We start from the raw sequence: 17,115 nt of genomic DNA on the forward strand, positions 1-17,115 counted from the left end.
GCAACAAAAAGTCACACAGGCCTCTCTGAATGTAAAGACAGTGCCCTTAACTGCTGAGCATTAACAACCTTGCTTGTCTTTCTGGGACTCACTGGAGTCTCCTGGGAGCTTTTAAAAAATTTCTGACCCTTTGGTTCGAATCCCAGAGGATCTGATGCAGCCGGTCTGGGTGATGGGCCCCTGGGAGACTGCAATATGCAACAGGGGGCTGAGACCCCATGGCCTGGCAGCTCAGTCTGACCTTCTGGGGCCAAGCAGGTCACCATCTTGGAAGGGGATTGGCTGTACCTGGCAAATCTCACCACTCTCTGCACTGTTTTGAAAAGTGAGTCAGTGTTTTATTTTTAAAACCAAACCCCCACAGAGGAGACAGTAATGCAGGGATGCACCTGACAAGATAACCCATCCCGGCCTCCTCCTTTCCATGCTGTACATTCCCCTCCTATGGATTTTCTCGGTCACCGAGGCCCTCAGATCTCACCTGCAGCCTCCTAGTCTGAGGGAGAAGCAATACTTCTAGAATCATGGGGGCCAAGAGGAAGCTCACAGCATCATCTTACAGATGGGCAAACTAAAGCTGAGAGAGTGGATGGGATCTGGCCTGGAGCACAGAGTGGTGGGACCAGAGCTAGAACCTGGGCCTCCGACATTTGATCTCTTCCTGTTGGATGTTATTCCTGTCTCTCCCTGCCCCTCGATGACTGGGTGGCCTTAGGAAAACCAGGTCACCTCCAAGAGCCTCACTTCCACTCCTGCAAAATGGTGATGGATGCTAATGACTCCCTTCAAGGACTCTATGAGGACCAAATAAAACCAGCAGTGCTGGGTGAAGGGAGAGGGGCCAGAGTTATTTAGTGATGGAGCAGGAAAATTAAGCTGGCAGGAGCAAGCCGGGGCCTGCTGCCTCATAGGAACATGTCCTGAGGCTGCCCTGCTTCAGACCCAGGAACGTCTTGGCCCGTGGTCCAGACACCTGCTGTGGTCTAAGGCCTGTCCATCCTGCTCAGAGGTGCCTTCCACGCCCTGCAGTGACAGCCTGTCCCCAACTGCTGCTCAGCTCTGCTTCTTAACCTGCACACAGCAACACTCACACAGCTTACAGGCTCCTGGAACCCTTTCCTCGCCAGGCCACTGTGGCCGCCACACCAGCCATCTCACTCCCCAGACTGGCCCTTTCTTTCCCAGGCAGCTTGCCAGAGCAGAGGACACATAGCCTCTGGCTCTGTCTGCCCCCATGTGGCCTCATGACCTTGAGTAAGTACGTGCTTTAACCTCTCTGAACCTCAGTCTCCACCTCTGATAAGTGGGTATAATCCCATTTACCCCCGTGTTGTACGGGGTATCAAGTGAGCCCCTGAGCAGACAGTGAGTCCTGCCGAGTGAGAAACAGAACACAGTAGCCCTCATCCTGACCGTTAACAGCAACCTGTGGGAGGCCAAAGGCCCCACTTACTTATGCCTGGTCAGGCAGGTGTGGGAACAGTCTCTCCACCCTGTCACCTTCCCCCACGAGTTCATGGCCGGGGTATTTCAGCAGCTCAGTGGCTACAGGACTTCCCTGATGCAACACAGTCATTGGGGTTGGACAGGGGCAGGCACATGGGGGACCGGCCCGCCAAGCAACAGCTGAAGGGGTGTGGGAGGCAGAGCCAGGCTGGCCGCTGGGCCCAAGCCAACTCCAGGCTCTGTGGCCACCAGATCTTTCAGCCCCATCACCGAAGCATCCACTCCGCCTCAAGAGGGCACAGCAGAGACGCAAGAAGAGGCCCTTCCTCTGATACTGTGATACGCCCCAGGTGCACTGCACCCCAAGCCTGCTTCCCTGGTGTCCAGCTTCACCATTCTCCCAGGGGTTCCTGGCCCAAAGAGCTGGGGGAAGGAGAGAGGTGGCCCTGGACACCAACTGGAATCAATCTGCAAGTCCTTAAAGCACAGGGACTGCACCTCATCTACTTATTGCTTCCATTCAGCAGTGCTGTTCAGATCAAGTGGACACCAACCAATCAGAGGGAGGCCATCTGAAGCAGGGTCCTGAGGTCCCCTCCTGTGCCAAGCAGTAACCCTTTAATTACTGGCTTGTGGCCATTCTGAGGGATTTGGGGAAGGGACCCAGGTGAGCATGGCTGCTAGAAGGCGCCTGGGGGACTTGGGCTCATGGCCATTTACCACCTGGGATGGAAGGGTTTCAGTATTTTAACAACCAATACAGCAATAGCTTGGTGAACACCAACTGAACATCTTTCCTGCTTAACTGAAAGCAAACTATACATCCTTAGCTAATATTTAGTTTTCACTTTCTGCAAAAGTAGTGGTCAGTGATCCCCATCATACATCAACTGGTACCATTCATTCATTCACTCAACAAAAATTTCTGAGCATACACCACGGGCCAAGTTCTATGAGAGTTGCTCGAGATGCAGAGTTGAATGAGACAGTTGCTACTCTTAAGGAATTCCCAGTCAAATAAGTCACATGATCAAGTAATTACTCTGCTGACCAAAATCAAGACAGGCATAGAGGGGGAAGTGGAAATCAGAAGAAGAAAGGTAATGGGAGAGCTTTCTAGAGATGTACCATCTGAGCTGGGTTTTGACGGATGTATAGGAGTTTAACAGATTATGTTAACGCTAGGATACTCCTCAGTGGGGGGCACTGCAGGAACAAAGGCTGGCAAGTGGCTCAGAGGAGGCTAGCGGGACAGGAGGGTGGGTGCTGACAGTCACCTAGTCCTTTTCTGTTAGGGCCACTTACCTCTCGTTCCGGAGAGGCAAGAGCTGCCTCTTTCCTCAGTCTAGCTTCCTTGGACTCTTTCTCAGTCTCTCGGACCAGCTGCCTAATGAAGCCCCCTGGGATGACAGAGAAAAGGGGAGGGGGCGAGGACGGTGGAGGGCTCTTGTCCTCTTCCCGAATCTGTTTGGCAGAAGCAAGGAATGAGAGAGTTCAGTGAATGAACCAGCAGGGGCAAGCTGTGCTTTAAGAGTCTTAGACGGAGCTGGGGAGGGGGCCAAGCAGACACCAAGTCCACGTATGAGAGGCCACAGCGAAGCTGGCGAAGCCCTGGGAAGCCTCAAGACAACAGGTGAAAATGGAACGCTCAAGCTTGAGGCTGCTCCAGGCAGTGCCGTCTCGGCCTGGATCCAGTTTCCTTATAGTATGGATTCGCACAGTGGAGCCCACTGGGACCCTTCCTTGGTGTGGGCACCCTTCCCATCTCTGGGAAGACCTGCTTCAAAAGGAGCTTTTCTGGTTTCCGGAAGGGGACGGGTCACAGGGAACCACCCACACTCTCCGGTCCCATCTCAGTCTGTGGTAAATAGACTAAGTAATTCACCACCTTAATCACTTTCTGTGCCAGGAGCGTGGTGAGGGAGGGCAGGGCTGGCAGCCACGGTTAATCTAAGGATCCAGCCCTATGGCTATAGCCCACTCCGCTGACCCCGTGCCCTGACTTCTTGACGGTCCTTAAACCAGGACCTGGGCAGCCAGGGACTCCCCAACACTAGGCTGGAAAGCTTGCATTTTACCCAAGAAACATGGTCCAGGCCAGAGCTGGCTGGACTTGGATTGCAACTGAGACTTGCCACCTTGGAGATGGAGACCTGGGACTGGATGTGATCCACAGGGGTTTGTCTTTATCCAGCATCACTGTGACCGCTCATGAGTTTAAAGGAAAAAAACAAAAAAAACCTCCAAGCATTCTATGGCAGAGCTACACACTGGTTTAAAACAAGCTCCTTATCAAGGTCCTCCCTGAGGGGCTGGCAAAGACTTGCTCTCCACAGCCCCGTTGATAAAGGGGAAGCTACAGGAGACAGGAAACACCAGGAGACACAGCTGAGGCCCAGAGATAAGGCAGGCCTCTGCCCAGGAGGAGAGAGCAGGGGACACAGGAGGCTGGGCTCAGTTTCCCTCTGCGCCTCTCCACGTGGACTGAAACCCACGCTGTGAGAGTGAAAGGCACGCTCTTGGGCAGGTGTCATCCCGCTCCCTCCAGCATCAGTCTATGCCACATCAGATCAGCAAGGGGCAGAGGCAGCCAGGAGGCACTTCTCAACCACCCCACCCTTCAGCCTCCGATTCATGATTCATCAAATCATGTGCACAAGGGTGGGGGTGAGGCACAGAGGAGATAACAGGCATAAGAAGAAAGAGGCAGCCCTTCATGGATTCTTACAACAAAGACAACAGGGAAAAGAGCCATCACTGGGGAGAAGAGCCTGTTTCCAGTTCTCCATGGGTGACAGAAGGCAGGGACCTCAGAAACCTATCCCCTTGGCATAAGCCTGGCAGCCAGCAGCCCTGCCTCTGGTCCCCCTGCTTTCCCACCCACACTCTCCCACACAAACCCCCGTGCTCATCAGAGCTGCCATGAGGATGGTGCTGGGACAGCTGGTCTGCCTTCATTCACCCACCATCACCTCCTGATGGACAGAGACCAGCAGCCATGGGGGGAGTCAAGGGCACGGTCACTAATGCCTGTGGAGGCTAGAGACGCCATGGCTAACTGAGGCGGAAGATGGAAGGGAGCCTGGGCATGAACCAGGGGAGCTGTGGGTGTCAGACCCTCTGCCTGAGCTGGGAGGGGGTAGCCTGAGACAGCAGGGCCGGGACGCGTCCTTGGAGGGTCCGGCTGGCCCCTGAGGCTGCAGCCCGAGCCCTGAGTGCTACTTTCCTTCTGCTCCCACAGGGCGAGGCGTGATGAGATGGCCATGCTGAGGCAGTGCCAGGACCGTGAGGTGAGATGAGATGAGATGAGATGGAGCTCTCTGCCAGGCAGCACGGAATGCAGCTTTATGGAGACAGGCAGCGCATGAGGTGATGAACAGAGACTGACCCATGGAGACACAATAGGGGGAGAAGAGAGAGACAGGTTAGCTCGTGGGCACCGCCCAGCATCCACCCCCTCCGATGCCAGGGACCAGGCCAGGCACAGCTCACTGTCATTTACATCTGGGAGGAATATGGTCAGCAGAGAGCCGCTGGCTATGGAGTGGACAGTGCCCTGAAATTCTTGCCAACCCTGACCCCACACTTTTAAATTTCTCTTGACGTATACAGCCAGAAAAGTATGTACTTGTAAATGTATAGCTCAGTGGCTCTCACATAAAGAACACAACGATAGAACCAGCCCTGTGACCAGATTAAAACCATTAAACTTTTAAAATAAAAACATGGTGTTATTTTCAAATATATTAAATTTCAACTTAAAATATTAAAAATAATCTTAATTAAAATTATAAAATAAAAATAATTTTGATTAAAAATTTTTAAGTACATTTTAATTTGAAATATTCTTTTATGTATGATTATAGTATATAAATTGGAAGGACTGATGCTAAAGCTCCAATACTTTGGCTAGCTGGTGTGAAAAGCCAACTCACTGGGAAAGACTGAGGACAGGAGGACAAGGGGGCAACAGAGGATGAGATGGTTGGATGGCATCACCGACTCCATGGACATGAGTTTGAGCAAACTCCGGGAGACAGGGAAGGACAGGAAAGCCAGGTGTGCTGCAGTCCATGGGGTCACAGAGTCAGACACAATGAGCGACTGAGCAACAACACAGTGTATAAATATTATCTAGATATATAAATATTACAAATAAAATAATGAACACGCAAATCTAATCTATAGCAATGGAGGTGAGAGGAGTATTAGGCTTCAGCTGGGAAGAAGCAGAAGGAGAACTTTCTAGGAAAATGGAAATGTCTTATATCTTGATACAAGCTGTGAAATGTGAAGTTAAATGGAGTCACTTATGTCAAGGGGTTTTACAACATAGCTGGCAGGCCATTAAGAAGGTGGACCTCATACACGTCCTCCCCAACTGCAACCACAGAACTTCGGAACTGGTGCAAATGGCAGGTATTACAAGGACTCTGCGAGAACCCCTGAGGTTTGTCTCCGTAAGGAACTTTGACTTCCCTCAAAGTGACAGCCTCAGTGCTCAGTCATCTTAAGGAAGACCAGCTTTGGCCTCCAACATCAATTACACTTCTTTGTAATGCAAACCTCCCCTTAAGCCTCTAAAAGTCCCTGAATTTTACTCCCCAGCAGGACACTGCTTTGCAATCAGAATCTGTGTATCTCAAAATGCAATTCTTTAATACCAAATAAAATTTTATTATTATTATTACTTCCTCCTAGGTTTATTTAGGTTGACAGAGTGCTGGTTACACTAGTATATCACATGTAAAAATTCATTCAGTTGTACAACTAAGATAGAATATTTTACTGTATAAAATTATATCAATTTAAAAAACAAAAATAAATAAATAAAAAACAGAACATTATCAGCTCATGACAAGCCTCCCTTCTAGTAAGTATTCCACATTCCGCCCCCCCACCCCCCCACACACAGAGCAGCCACTCTCCAGCAGACTTCTGAAATCACAGAAAAGTGTGTGTTTCTTTTGTGAGGGAGTAATTGGCTATATAATTTGACCATGAAAATGAGGAAAGTGCAGGAAACCTTGGCTATATAACCAACTGAGAGCTTTGAGGAAAAGATTAAGCATTTTTAGCATCATTTTCAAAACTTTAACAAACATACACAACTTTTGACCTAGAAATTTCTCTTCTGAAAAACAAATTGAGGAAGTGATACTCAACCAGAAAACGTCATCACTGTGTTGCTTGTAGGACTAAAAATCCTAAAAGTGAGAGTTGCTCACTTGTGTCCAACTCTTTGGGACCCCATGGATTATACAGTCCATGGAATTCTCCAGGCAAGAATACTGGAATGGGTGGCCTTTCCCTTCTCCAGGGCATCTTCCCAACCCAGGGATCAAACCCAGGTTTTCCACATTGCAAATGGATTCTTCACCAGCTGAGCCACAAGATAAGCCCAAGAATACTGGAGTGGGTAGCCTGTCCCTTCCCTAACAGATCTTCCTGACCGAAGAATCGAACCAGGATCTCCTGCATTGCAGGTGGATTCTTTACCGACTGAGCCTCCAGCAACTAGAGAAGCCGAATAAATTAGCGCACATCCCAGTTGAAGGAATAGTATGAATCCCTGAAAAAGATGCTTAAGAATATTTTATTAATAAAACAACTTTATCCATCCCACTGTCAGATTTCTAGAAGGATAGCATCAATAAGAACCTGCTGAAGAGAGTTTAATGACCTACTTCCATAGTATAAACAGAAATGTCCCGGGGGAAATGTAAATCAGCAAACCCAAAGTGTAAAGAACCTGTCAGTCTCAGATACAGGTATAAAATAAAAGATTAAACTGTTAAAAATAAAAACCGCTTCACTGAGGTATAACTTCTATGCCTGCCATAAGCTTCATTCATTGTAAGCACACACTTAGATGCTTTTTGATAAACTTAGTTTTTAAAAATAAATTTACACTGCTTTGCAACCCTCACCAGAATCACCCCCTAAAGACCCTTCATGCCTATTTGCAGTCACTAGCTGTTCCCACCCTCAGCCCCAGACTTCTGATATAGATGGAATCCTAGAGAATGCAGTATTTCACATGTGGCTCCTTTCATTTTGCATGTTTTTTAAGATTTTTCTGCATTGTTGTGTACATCAGCATTCCATTTTTTACGAATAAACCACATCCTCTTTATCCATTCACCAGCTGATGGGCATCTGGGCTGTTTCCACTTTGGGGCAAGATGAATTATGCTGCTATGAATAGGCCTCTAAGTCTTGGTGTGCTGTTTCCACTTGGTGCCCATGTGTTTCCACTTCTCAGGGAGATTCCTAGGAGGTGGCACTACTGGGTTGTCTGCTAACTTTATGTCTGACTTTTTAAGAAACAGTGCAACTGTCTTCCCATCCTGCCTGCAGTGTCTCAGGTTCGACTGGGAGACATTTGCAGTCACACTGGAAGGTGCTAGTGTTGGCTTGTAAAGACGGCGGAGGGCACTATGGGGCATGCGCGTAGTACACACTCCAAAACGGGCAAGTAACAAAGCACGCCACACAGAAAACGAAGAGCCCTTCCACACGCTCAGGTTCTGCAACTGAAAATTCCACCAAGAGTGGATTTAAAAAACTGGGGGGGAATAATATCCAGAAAGTTCCAAAAAGCAAAATTTGAATTTGCTGTGCCCTGACAACTATTTACACTGTATTCATATTTACATTGTATTTATATAGCATTTACATCGTGTTTATAACTGCTGACAGCAACCGCATTGCATTCGATATTATTAGCAATCTTGAGAGGGTTAAAAGTATACGAGGAAAACTGTGCTGGGTTATAGGTAAACATTACTCCTTTTTATATAAGGGACTTGGGCCTCCACGGATTTTGGTATTTGTGGGGGTTCCTACAACCAAACCCCTGGGGATACCCAGATCTTAAATGATACACCAAAACCTTAGTGAAGGGGGTCAGGAGGGGGAGGCAAAGACCTCTTTCCTCGCCCTTCGACTTTTCTCACTTCTAGCTGTGAGTAGAGTCCCTCATTGCCCGCTCCTGGAAGAGACCCCAGCCCCTCATCTCTGACTGTCAGAGTTACTAGGGTTCACGAGTTTTCAACGGCCCCTTTGGCCTGTCAGTAGCTGTTGTCAGTAACTTATCCACAAGAAAACAACCAGAACAGCATTCCAAGCACTCTCTCCTCAGGCAGTGAGAGCTGCGCATCCGGGGAGTTGATGAGACGGCTCTCGCGAGGCCGCGCTGAGGAGAACCCATCTCGCGAGACCCCACCGTAGCCCTTGCTTTATAACCCCGTGCGAGAGGACGTCGACTCCGATCATTCGCGAGAGCACACTGTGGCCCTAGCTTTCCAGGTGTGTAGCGTGGAGCGACGTCACGCCCACTCCCACTATCTCGTGAGATCCCATCGTGGCTCTGGTTTACCGACCCCGCGTGAGGTGATGTCAAGCGAATCTCATCATCTCGCGAGAGCCTACTGGGGCCCTCGCTTTCCAACTCTGCAGAGGGTTGCTGTCACGTGATAGCTTGAAATCAGCGCAGGGAGTGTTTGCACTCTAGAAACTGGGAAAAATCACAAACCGGGGCTTTTACCCCTAGAGTCAGTCCGTTAAGCACCGACCAGCCCAGCACTGGCTGACACAGTAGCGCTCCTGCAGGGCCTGGCAAGGGTGAACTCACAAGAGCCAAAGACTGAACAAGGGTTTTTTCAGCTCTGATGAGGTCAGGTGCCCACGGGAGACCCTGAAAACTCGTTCAAGTGCAACAGGCAAGTCTTTGCATAAGAAAAAGACCCCATAGTGTGGGCTCTCCCGCTTGCAAAGGCATGTGAGGTTGAGCTGGAGAATAAGCGGGAGACCAGATCCCTGGGGAGAGGGGAGGGGGGCCCGGGGGGAGAAAAGGACGAAAGACCCTCTTCCCGACTCATTCCCTTAGGAGACACTGGAGCGTCCCCGAGTGACTCACAGCCATAATCCGCTCTGCTACACGCCTGGGCAGCCGGAGCCCAGGTTATGAATAGGCCTGACGTGAGGTGGCTGCCCTGGTCACTGCCCTGCCCGACTCCCAGCACTTCCCATCCGCCCCCGCCAGGTCAGTGGCTGCTTCCCAAGAATAGACCTCGGCTTCAAGGCTCCAGGGGGAATCCTGGCTGATGGTCTGGGCTGTCCTCAACCGGGCCGTGGGCGGGCCCAGAGGGCTGTAGCACATGGGGGCAAGGAGGGCTCAGTCTCTGCCTCTACTCCTCGCGTCCTGACCCTCAAAGGCACCAGGCCAGCCCCACTGACCCAGGATCAGGATCCAACCCTACTGGGGAGGCTTTGTCAAGCCTTAATTTAAGCAAGTGTTCTTATCACCACATTCTCATCCAGGCCTGAAACTCACACCTGCCTCATCAGCTGCCATTTTAAGCCCATGAAGAGGTCCCAGATGCTCTGAATTCATGGGATGAAGTCTCAAGTCTCCCCTCAGGGGTGAGGAGGGCTGGTGAAAGGAAAGGTCACTCCCAAAACCAGGGATGGCTTGAAATAGTTTTCCATGTAGACATGCTGGTGTGAGTGGCCTCAAGGCTTTCCCTCTCACCCCTCAAGGTGCAGCCTTGACCCAGCAGCTAATCCTCCAATGACTTCACCTGTCTCAAAGGACAAATTCGAGAGTCTTCTCTGACTTACAGAGCCTTTGGGGTCACCCTTGTTCCTCTGCTTCAGTGACACTGACCTGGATGCATCGCTCCACACGGGTTCCCACCTCAAGGCCTTTGCACATTCTGTTCCCTCTGCTTCACACATTCCTTCTGCATGGCTCACATGTTCACCTCCTTCAAGTCTTTGCTCAGTCATCTTCTCGATGATCCTGCCTTCACCATAGCCCCGTTCCACCCTGTCCCAGGGCCGTTCATCATCTGATTTTGCTCTTTCCCCCACAGCACCGACTCACTGTCCATCGTGCTGTGTGTTTCTGGTTTAGTTTTTGACTCGTCATGTAGAACATGGCCCCTAAGAGGTGCAGCATTTTCATCTGTTCTGTTCACGTGTGCGGCCCCAGAGCCTAGAACAGTGCCTGGCACATACTTTGCTCTCAATGCATATTTGCTGAATAAGTGAATGAAGGAATGGATGGATAATTAGGAGTGTAGCTGGCAAGGGACAGAGCAGGCCATTGCCAGCAAGTCTACGGCAGGGGTTTCTGATGTCTTCTTGTGCCGTCTGTACCTGCATCTCTTATCATGGCCCAAGTTCATGTCCTGCTGCCGCTATTACCTTGTGGGAGCCTAGGAAGTTCTCTGAGACTCAGTTTTCTCAGCCCTAAAATGGGAAGAGGACAGCCACATACCCACGTGCTTAATCACTGATAACTACTTGCAGTCGTCTTTTCATCTTTGTTTGACTCCACGGTCAAAGTCAGCTTGGAGACCCCAGCCCAGGACCCAGAACTGGATGATTCACCCACATTTAGGGAGAACCTACTAAGTGCCAAGCACTGACATAGAAACCTCACACCTAAACTGCTCTCAGCCCTCTTAAATTCCTACTGGACCTGAAATTTAATGATCTTAAAATCCATTATCCCATTTCATCCCCAAGACAGCAACCACATGGTTGGCATCACTCCAGTAGAGCAGAGACTCAGATAAGTTGAGGCACTTGCCTGAACTCACCTGGCAAGAAGGTCGAGCTCTTTCCTCTCAGGATGCTGACCAATAGAGCTGAGAGGCAAATAGTCTTCAACTCATCAATTCTGATAGAGGGGTAGTTGTGTCTGGAGTGTTATTCGGGAAGGACTCTGAGCTTCCGTCTGGGCTCGGAGGGAAAAGGGTGATCTGATTGATTGTTAATGTCTGCCCTGGGTGTAGAATGAGGGAATGAGGACTGCTGCTTGCTATCTAGAGGCTAAGTGGGCAAAAATGACTCATGATTTGTACATGGTCCAGCCAGTCTCACTCAGACCTTGTGTCTGGTGGTCACAGAGCCAGATGGGAATGAAAAGGGACCTGGTCAGCACACAGTCCCCCTCCCCTAATCAGGGCAAGAGAACCCCCACAGTCAGCAAGTGGGTGAGGATTCAGGCCACTCACAACAACCCACATCCTCCTAAAAGAGGAGAACAGGGAGGGGGATAAGTGGGAAACAAAGGTAGGGAGGTTAACAGAAGGAAAGAGAAAGCGTGAAGAGACAGGGCAGGCTAGAAGGAGGGAGGGCAAGGCAGGTGAGGTCTTGAGATGGAAAAGGATGGACAGGAGAAGACTAGCCGGATTCATCTTCCATAAGAGAGGCTCAGAGGCCCAGCCCGGCTCACAAGGAACTTCCCGGATGGAGGACCGATCAGTGCCCCGTTGGTCACATCCAGTGCTGGGGAGCTCAGTACGAGGTGGGACGCGCGGGGTCTGCTCTAATTGCTTTTTTCTTAGAGCAGACCTGCACAGCCCTCGGAGGCCAGAAGACCCGCCTTCTCCGGTCCTGGCATCTGTCAAGCAGGGCAAGGAAGGGACTCTGCTGAGGACTCAGCTCCCACAGCAGCAGAACCAGGGTCCGCGTCTCCCAGTGCCCGGGGTCTGCCTCTTCTTCCCTCCTACCCAGAGAGCTAACCTGCCAGCATGACCACATGCTAGCCCGGGTGCTCCTCTCTGGAGCAACACATAGGGACCTACCTATGACGCCCACGGGATCCACCCCCAGTTTTCTCATCAGGTGCCTTCAACCGTTTTCCAGGTGAGAGATTTCTCATGGCGCCCAGATCCCACAGAATACCGGTTAGGTGTTTCCTGTTGCCACAGTGAAGCAAGAGGCTGGTCAGGCTTCTGCTGCGAGGCTTCCCTGACTGTCTTCAGGGTTTGATTGCTCCATCATGTGGCTGTCTTCCTACTCCTGCTGTGTTGCTACCTGGAGCCTTGCTGTCTACTACAGAGCCATCAGCCACACTGCTCCTGCTGTTTAGTCCCTAGGTCGTGTCTGACTCTCTGCAACCCCATGGACTATAGCCCGCTACATTCCTCTGTCCATGGGATTCCTCTCCAGGCAGGAATACTGGAGTGGGTTGCCATTTCCTCCTCCAGGGAATCTTCCCGACCCAGGGATCGAACCCGAGTCTCCTGCATTGGCAGGCAGGATCTTTTACCACTGAGCCACTTGGGAAGCCCCATTAGCCACATGGGGCTATTTAAATGTAAATGAATGTAAATGTCAGCCTCTCAGTTGCACAGGGCACATTTCATGTGTTTGTCATGTGACTAGTGGCTACCATGTTGGATAGCACAGATACAGGACTTGTCTATTATCAAAGAAAGTGCTGTCGGACAGGATGAGACTAGATGAGGGTTTTCAACAGGTGGTGACTGTGTCCACTCACAGGCATTTGGTGGCGCTAGTGGGAAAGGACACTCCTGCCAATGCAGGAGATGTAAGAGATGCAGGATCAATCCCTGGGTCGGGAAGATCCCCTGGAGGAGGGCATGGCAACCCACTCCAGTGTTCTTGCCTGGAGAATCCCATGGACAGAGGAGCCTGTCGGGCTATGGTCCATGGGGTTGTTGTAAAGAATCGGACAGGACTGAAGCGACTTGGCATAAAAGCATTTTTGGTTGTCACAACTGGAGACGGGGTACTAGTGGGTAGAGGCCAGGGATGCTGATAAATAGCCTACATTGCTCAGGACAGCTGCCCCCATCCCCACCACAACAAAGAATTATTCAGTCCCAAATGTCAATAGTGCTGAGGTTAAGAAGCCCTGGTCTAGGAGAATCATGTCAAGTGGAGAGGAGCAGTAAGAGGGGGAAAAAAAAAGAAAAGCAAAATAATCTTGCTTCAAATACATAGATATGACATAGAAAGAACTGAGGAAATGAGTCAACCCACTGCTGAAGAAAAATAGGAGGAGAAGTCACTCCTGGATACACTGCCACTTAGTGGCTCTGTGGCCCCGGGCAAGTCACTAACCCTCTCTGATTCTCAGATTTCTGGATAAAACGGATAATATCAGGCCCCCTGCTAGACTGTCAATGGATTAAATGAGCTTGAATCAGCTTTGTCATCTGTGGAACAGCATTGCATAATTGGTTATCTCGACTCACGCTGTTGATTAGACTAGACCAAATAAACAAGTCTCTGGCAGTAAGGCGCCAAGTCCCACTTTCATTTCACTCTGCATGACCTTGAGTCACTTAAGCCTCTAAATCTCACTTCCCGATCTGTAAAATGGGGCTGATTGCTCCTGACCAAGCTCACTGCAATACCCAGCGTGGAGACATTTAATCCTGGTGAGCAACCATCTCTCTCTCTCTCCACAGCTAATCCGGTTGCCCTCCGTGAAACTGAAACTCAAACCCCAGCTGGTACTCAAGAAACAGCTGAAAATGCACGCAGTCTTTTATGGGCAGAGAAAAATTCCCTTGGGACCCCCGAACCTTGAACTTCCTGCCACTCTGAGCGCCAGTACTGGCCACATTATTTGGTAAATCGGCCTCACCGATTCTCCAAGATCTTTCCTGTGCTGCCACAAACTAGTTCCTCAAAATAATGAATTTATCAGGAAGAAGCACAGTGTAGCTGAAAGGAAAATTATGGAGCTGCGTGAGTCATGGTGGGGGCAGGAGGAGGTGATTCAGATGAAGCTGATGGTGACTGGGTCCTTCAGAAAGAATGGTGTACGTGTGCGTGTACATGTGTGTGTGTGAGAGAGAGAGAGAGAGGGGAGTGGAAGGAGAGTGGGGATGACACCTGCCTTGACGGTTCTGAGCTCTCAGCCCAAGGACCTTGTTTGTGTGATCAAAGTTAATTTTTGTCGAAACTACAACTGAGATTTAATTCTTTCCTTTGAGGTTTGGGGGATGACAGTGGAGGTTTTAGGGCTGGGGGTTATCAGGGAAGTGAAAGTGTTAGTTGCTCAGTCGTGTCTGACTCTTTGTAACCCCATGGACTGCAGCCTGCCAGACTCCTCTGCCCATGAAATTCTCCGGGCAAGAACACTGGAATGGGTTGCCATTCCCTTCTCTAGGGGATATTCCCGACCCAGAGATGGAACCCACATCTCCTGCATTGCAGGCAGATTCTTCACCATCTGAGCCACCAGGGAAGCCTGTTACTGGGGAAACTGGGTTATTATCCCTAAAACAGGGAGCCCAACTTGAAGGCAGTGGCTGTTGTAAATTCAGTACCGTCACCGCAAAGCTGTGTGTCCTTGGGCACGTTGCTAACCCTCTCTGTGCCTCAGCTGCCCCATCCACGAACAGGTGGGGCTGGATTTGACAGTGCCCCGGGGCCCTCCACTTGCCTCAAACGGACTTTCTCCATTTTTCAAATAATTTAGTTCCACATAGATTAAAAAATTAGGGGTACCATGAAAAGACATGGAAACTTCAATGCCTATTGCTAAATGAAAAGTGCCCAATCTGTAAAAACTACATCTTGTAGATTCCAACTATGTAATGTTCTGGAAAAGGAAAAGCTATGGAGACAGTAAAATGATCAGTGACTGCTGGGGGTTGACGAGAGGGAAGGATGAATACGCAGGGCACAGAGGATTTTGAGAGCGGTGAAACTATATGATACAATAATGATGCACACATATCATGATGCCTTTTCCAAACCCATAGAATATACACCACCAAGAGTGAACCCTCATATAGAATGTGGACTTGGGGTGATAACGATGTGTCAGTATAGGTTCATCAGCTATAACAAATATCCCATCCGTCGGGGGGGTGGTATTATAAGGGAGGCTATGAACGTAGGGAGCAGAGGGCATATGGGAAATCTCCGTACCTTCCCCTCAATTTTGCTGTGAATTTATAATTTTTCTAAAAATATATTAATTTAAAAAAATTAACGATATGTCACATACCACTGCGACTAACTACCTGTTTAAACTGAACCATCCGGACAGTGGATTTTATCTCCGAGGTAAACCAGGAGCCGCTAAAGAGCTGTCTCCTGGAGCCCTCGTGGACACCCAGCCCGAGTTCCCATTTTTTTGGCAGGGGAGGCTCTCTCCGGCATTTGGGGCCTCCTGGTCTCAGCTCAGAAAGTCCCCAGCAGTGCTTGGTCCTGCCCCTGGCTGACCATGGGCCTTATGAGTGCAAACACTCATCAGACCCTGACAGTGGACGGGTACAAGTATGTTTTGCAAGTATGTGATACCCTGAGTCTTGACAAGGTGGGGACCCCCTGGGGTTCTTTCAGCTCCCACAGAGAAGTGTTTCTCCAGCTTCGGTGGGCAGCAGTGTTCTTGCCTGAAAAATCCCAGAGGACAGAGGAGCCTGGCAGGCTACAGTCCAAGGGGTCGCAGAGTCAGACACGACTGAGCACACAGACCCCTCAATCGGTTTAAAGTCTGAGGACCTCCGGGTCCCTTCCCCCCCAGGACTGTTGAGCAGTTCTGAGACGGGAATGTGCATTTGAAAAGCCTTTCCCCCACCCCGGGGCAGGCCGGTGGAGGTGACCGAAGACCCAACCTTGGGAGAAATGCTGCCACAGACACTGAATCCTGGTTGCCACCTCCGGGATGATCTCACCAAGGCCCTCGGGGTTTAGAAGGCGGAACTAAAGCTCCGATCCCAGGAGGGACTGATCGAGGTTACAGTGTCAGCAGATCCCACACTGGGCTATTCAAGGTGACCTGGCCCAGGTGCCACCGGATGTCTCATGGGTGACACGCAGCCCCTCCAAAGTCAGGAGACCAGGAGACCCTCCCCCGCCAATCCCTCCCGTCCTGGGCCATTATATTCTAGATCTTATCCACAGCCCACCCAGACCTATCACCCAGATCCGGGAGAGCCTAAAATTAGTAGCAAAGCCAACCTCGAGGGAACCAGGGTCCTGTTGGACACAGGAAGCCCCCGTGGGACCCCCAGTCCCCCTTGAGCTGGGGTGCTGAACAGGCCAGGCATGTGCTTGGCCGGTCGAGGAGTGAATGCCGCAGCCCAGTTTTCCAAGCCTGTGGGACGGAAGCCCAGGCCCCTGGCGGGTTGAGGCCAGACTGGGCGGCTTGGAACTGACTGGGCTTTCCCCTCCCGGCCACCTCTATGGAAAAGCCGCTCCAAGGCCCTGGCCCTGAGGCCTGACTCCAGGGAGCGAGCTCTGTAGAAAGCACAGCCCCCTCCCCAGCGTTTCCACTGCCCCCCGCCACCCACCGACGCCAGTGCAGGTCTCCATTCAAAGAAATGCCCATAACGGGTGAGCCAGAGAAAACACCTCCTCTCCGACAGGGGATCAAGTCAGCGCCACATGAAATTCAAACCGTCACCCACCATCCCCTCCCTCCTCCCCTGCCATGCTTATTTGGAATAAATGGAATAAAAAAAAAATTACCATCAAGGCTGATACTCAACAGTGTTGGAAACATGAAAGGGGAAGAGTTGGGCTGCCTGAACATCAACCGACACTCAGTTAAGCAGAAATCGCTAGTAGCTTTGGGAAAATACGAACCTTGCCGTCTGCCAGCTGAGATTCCAAAGTGGTTATCCCGTGACTCTAAATGTATATAGATATTTAAGAATCGGCCAACAGCTGGGGCCTGAGCAGGGTGATCTTTTAACAGTGTTCCCTCACACCAGTATGTGGTTGTAAAATTCTTCCATGAAACACCCAACCAGCAAAGGGGAACAGGCCTCGCAGGCTGAAAGGCCTGAAATAGACGAGACCAGCGGCCATCGCATCCCCCAAGGCACATTCCGGACAATTATGCCCATCCGCTCATCCGGCGCCTGTCGTAAAACCCAGCCC

General features: G+C 50.5%; 1 protein-coding gene across 6 annotated transcripts in view; it reads right to left on the minus strand.

The window, feature by feature from the left end:
- MYO18B (myosin XVIIIB) overlaps positions 1–17,115 on the minus strand; it is a 221,852-nt gene that overhangs the window by 204,554 nt on the left and 183 nt on the right. For 4 of the 6 annotated variants that reach the window (XM_043901506.1, XM_043901501.1, XM_043901505.1 and 1 more), the window contains exons 2-3: positions 4,673–4,832; positions 2,752–2,910 (exon numbers count right to left, since the gene is read on the minus strand). In XM_043901506.1, coding sequence (XP_043757441.1) covers positions 2,752–2,910; positions 4,673–4,711 — 198 coding nt within the window. In that variant the 5' untranslated portion in view covers positions 4,712–4,832. Of the gene's footprint in view, positions 1–2,751; positions 2,911–4,672; positions 4,833–5,381; positions 5,403–17,115 lie in introns of those variants that run through there. The other 2 variants (XM_043901503.1, XM_043901502.1) reach the window with 2 other exon arrangements.

This window comes from Cervus elaphus, chromosome 5 (genome assembly GCF_910594005.1).
Source record: "Cervus elaphus chromosome 5, mCerEla1.1, whole genome shotgun sequence".
Taxonomy (NCBI): domain Eukaryota; kingdom Metazoa; phylum Chordata; class Mammalia; order Artiodactyla; family Cervidae; genus Cervus; species Cervus elaphus.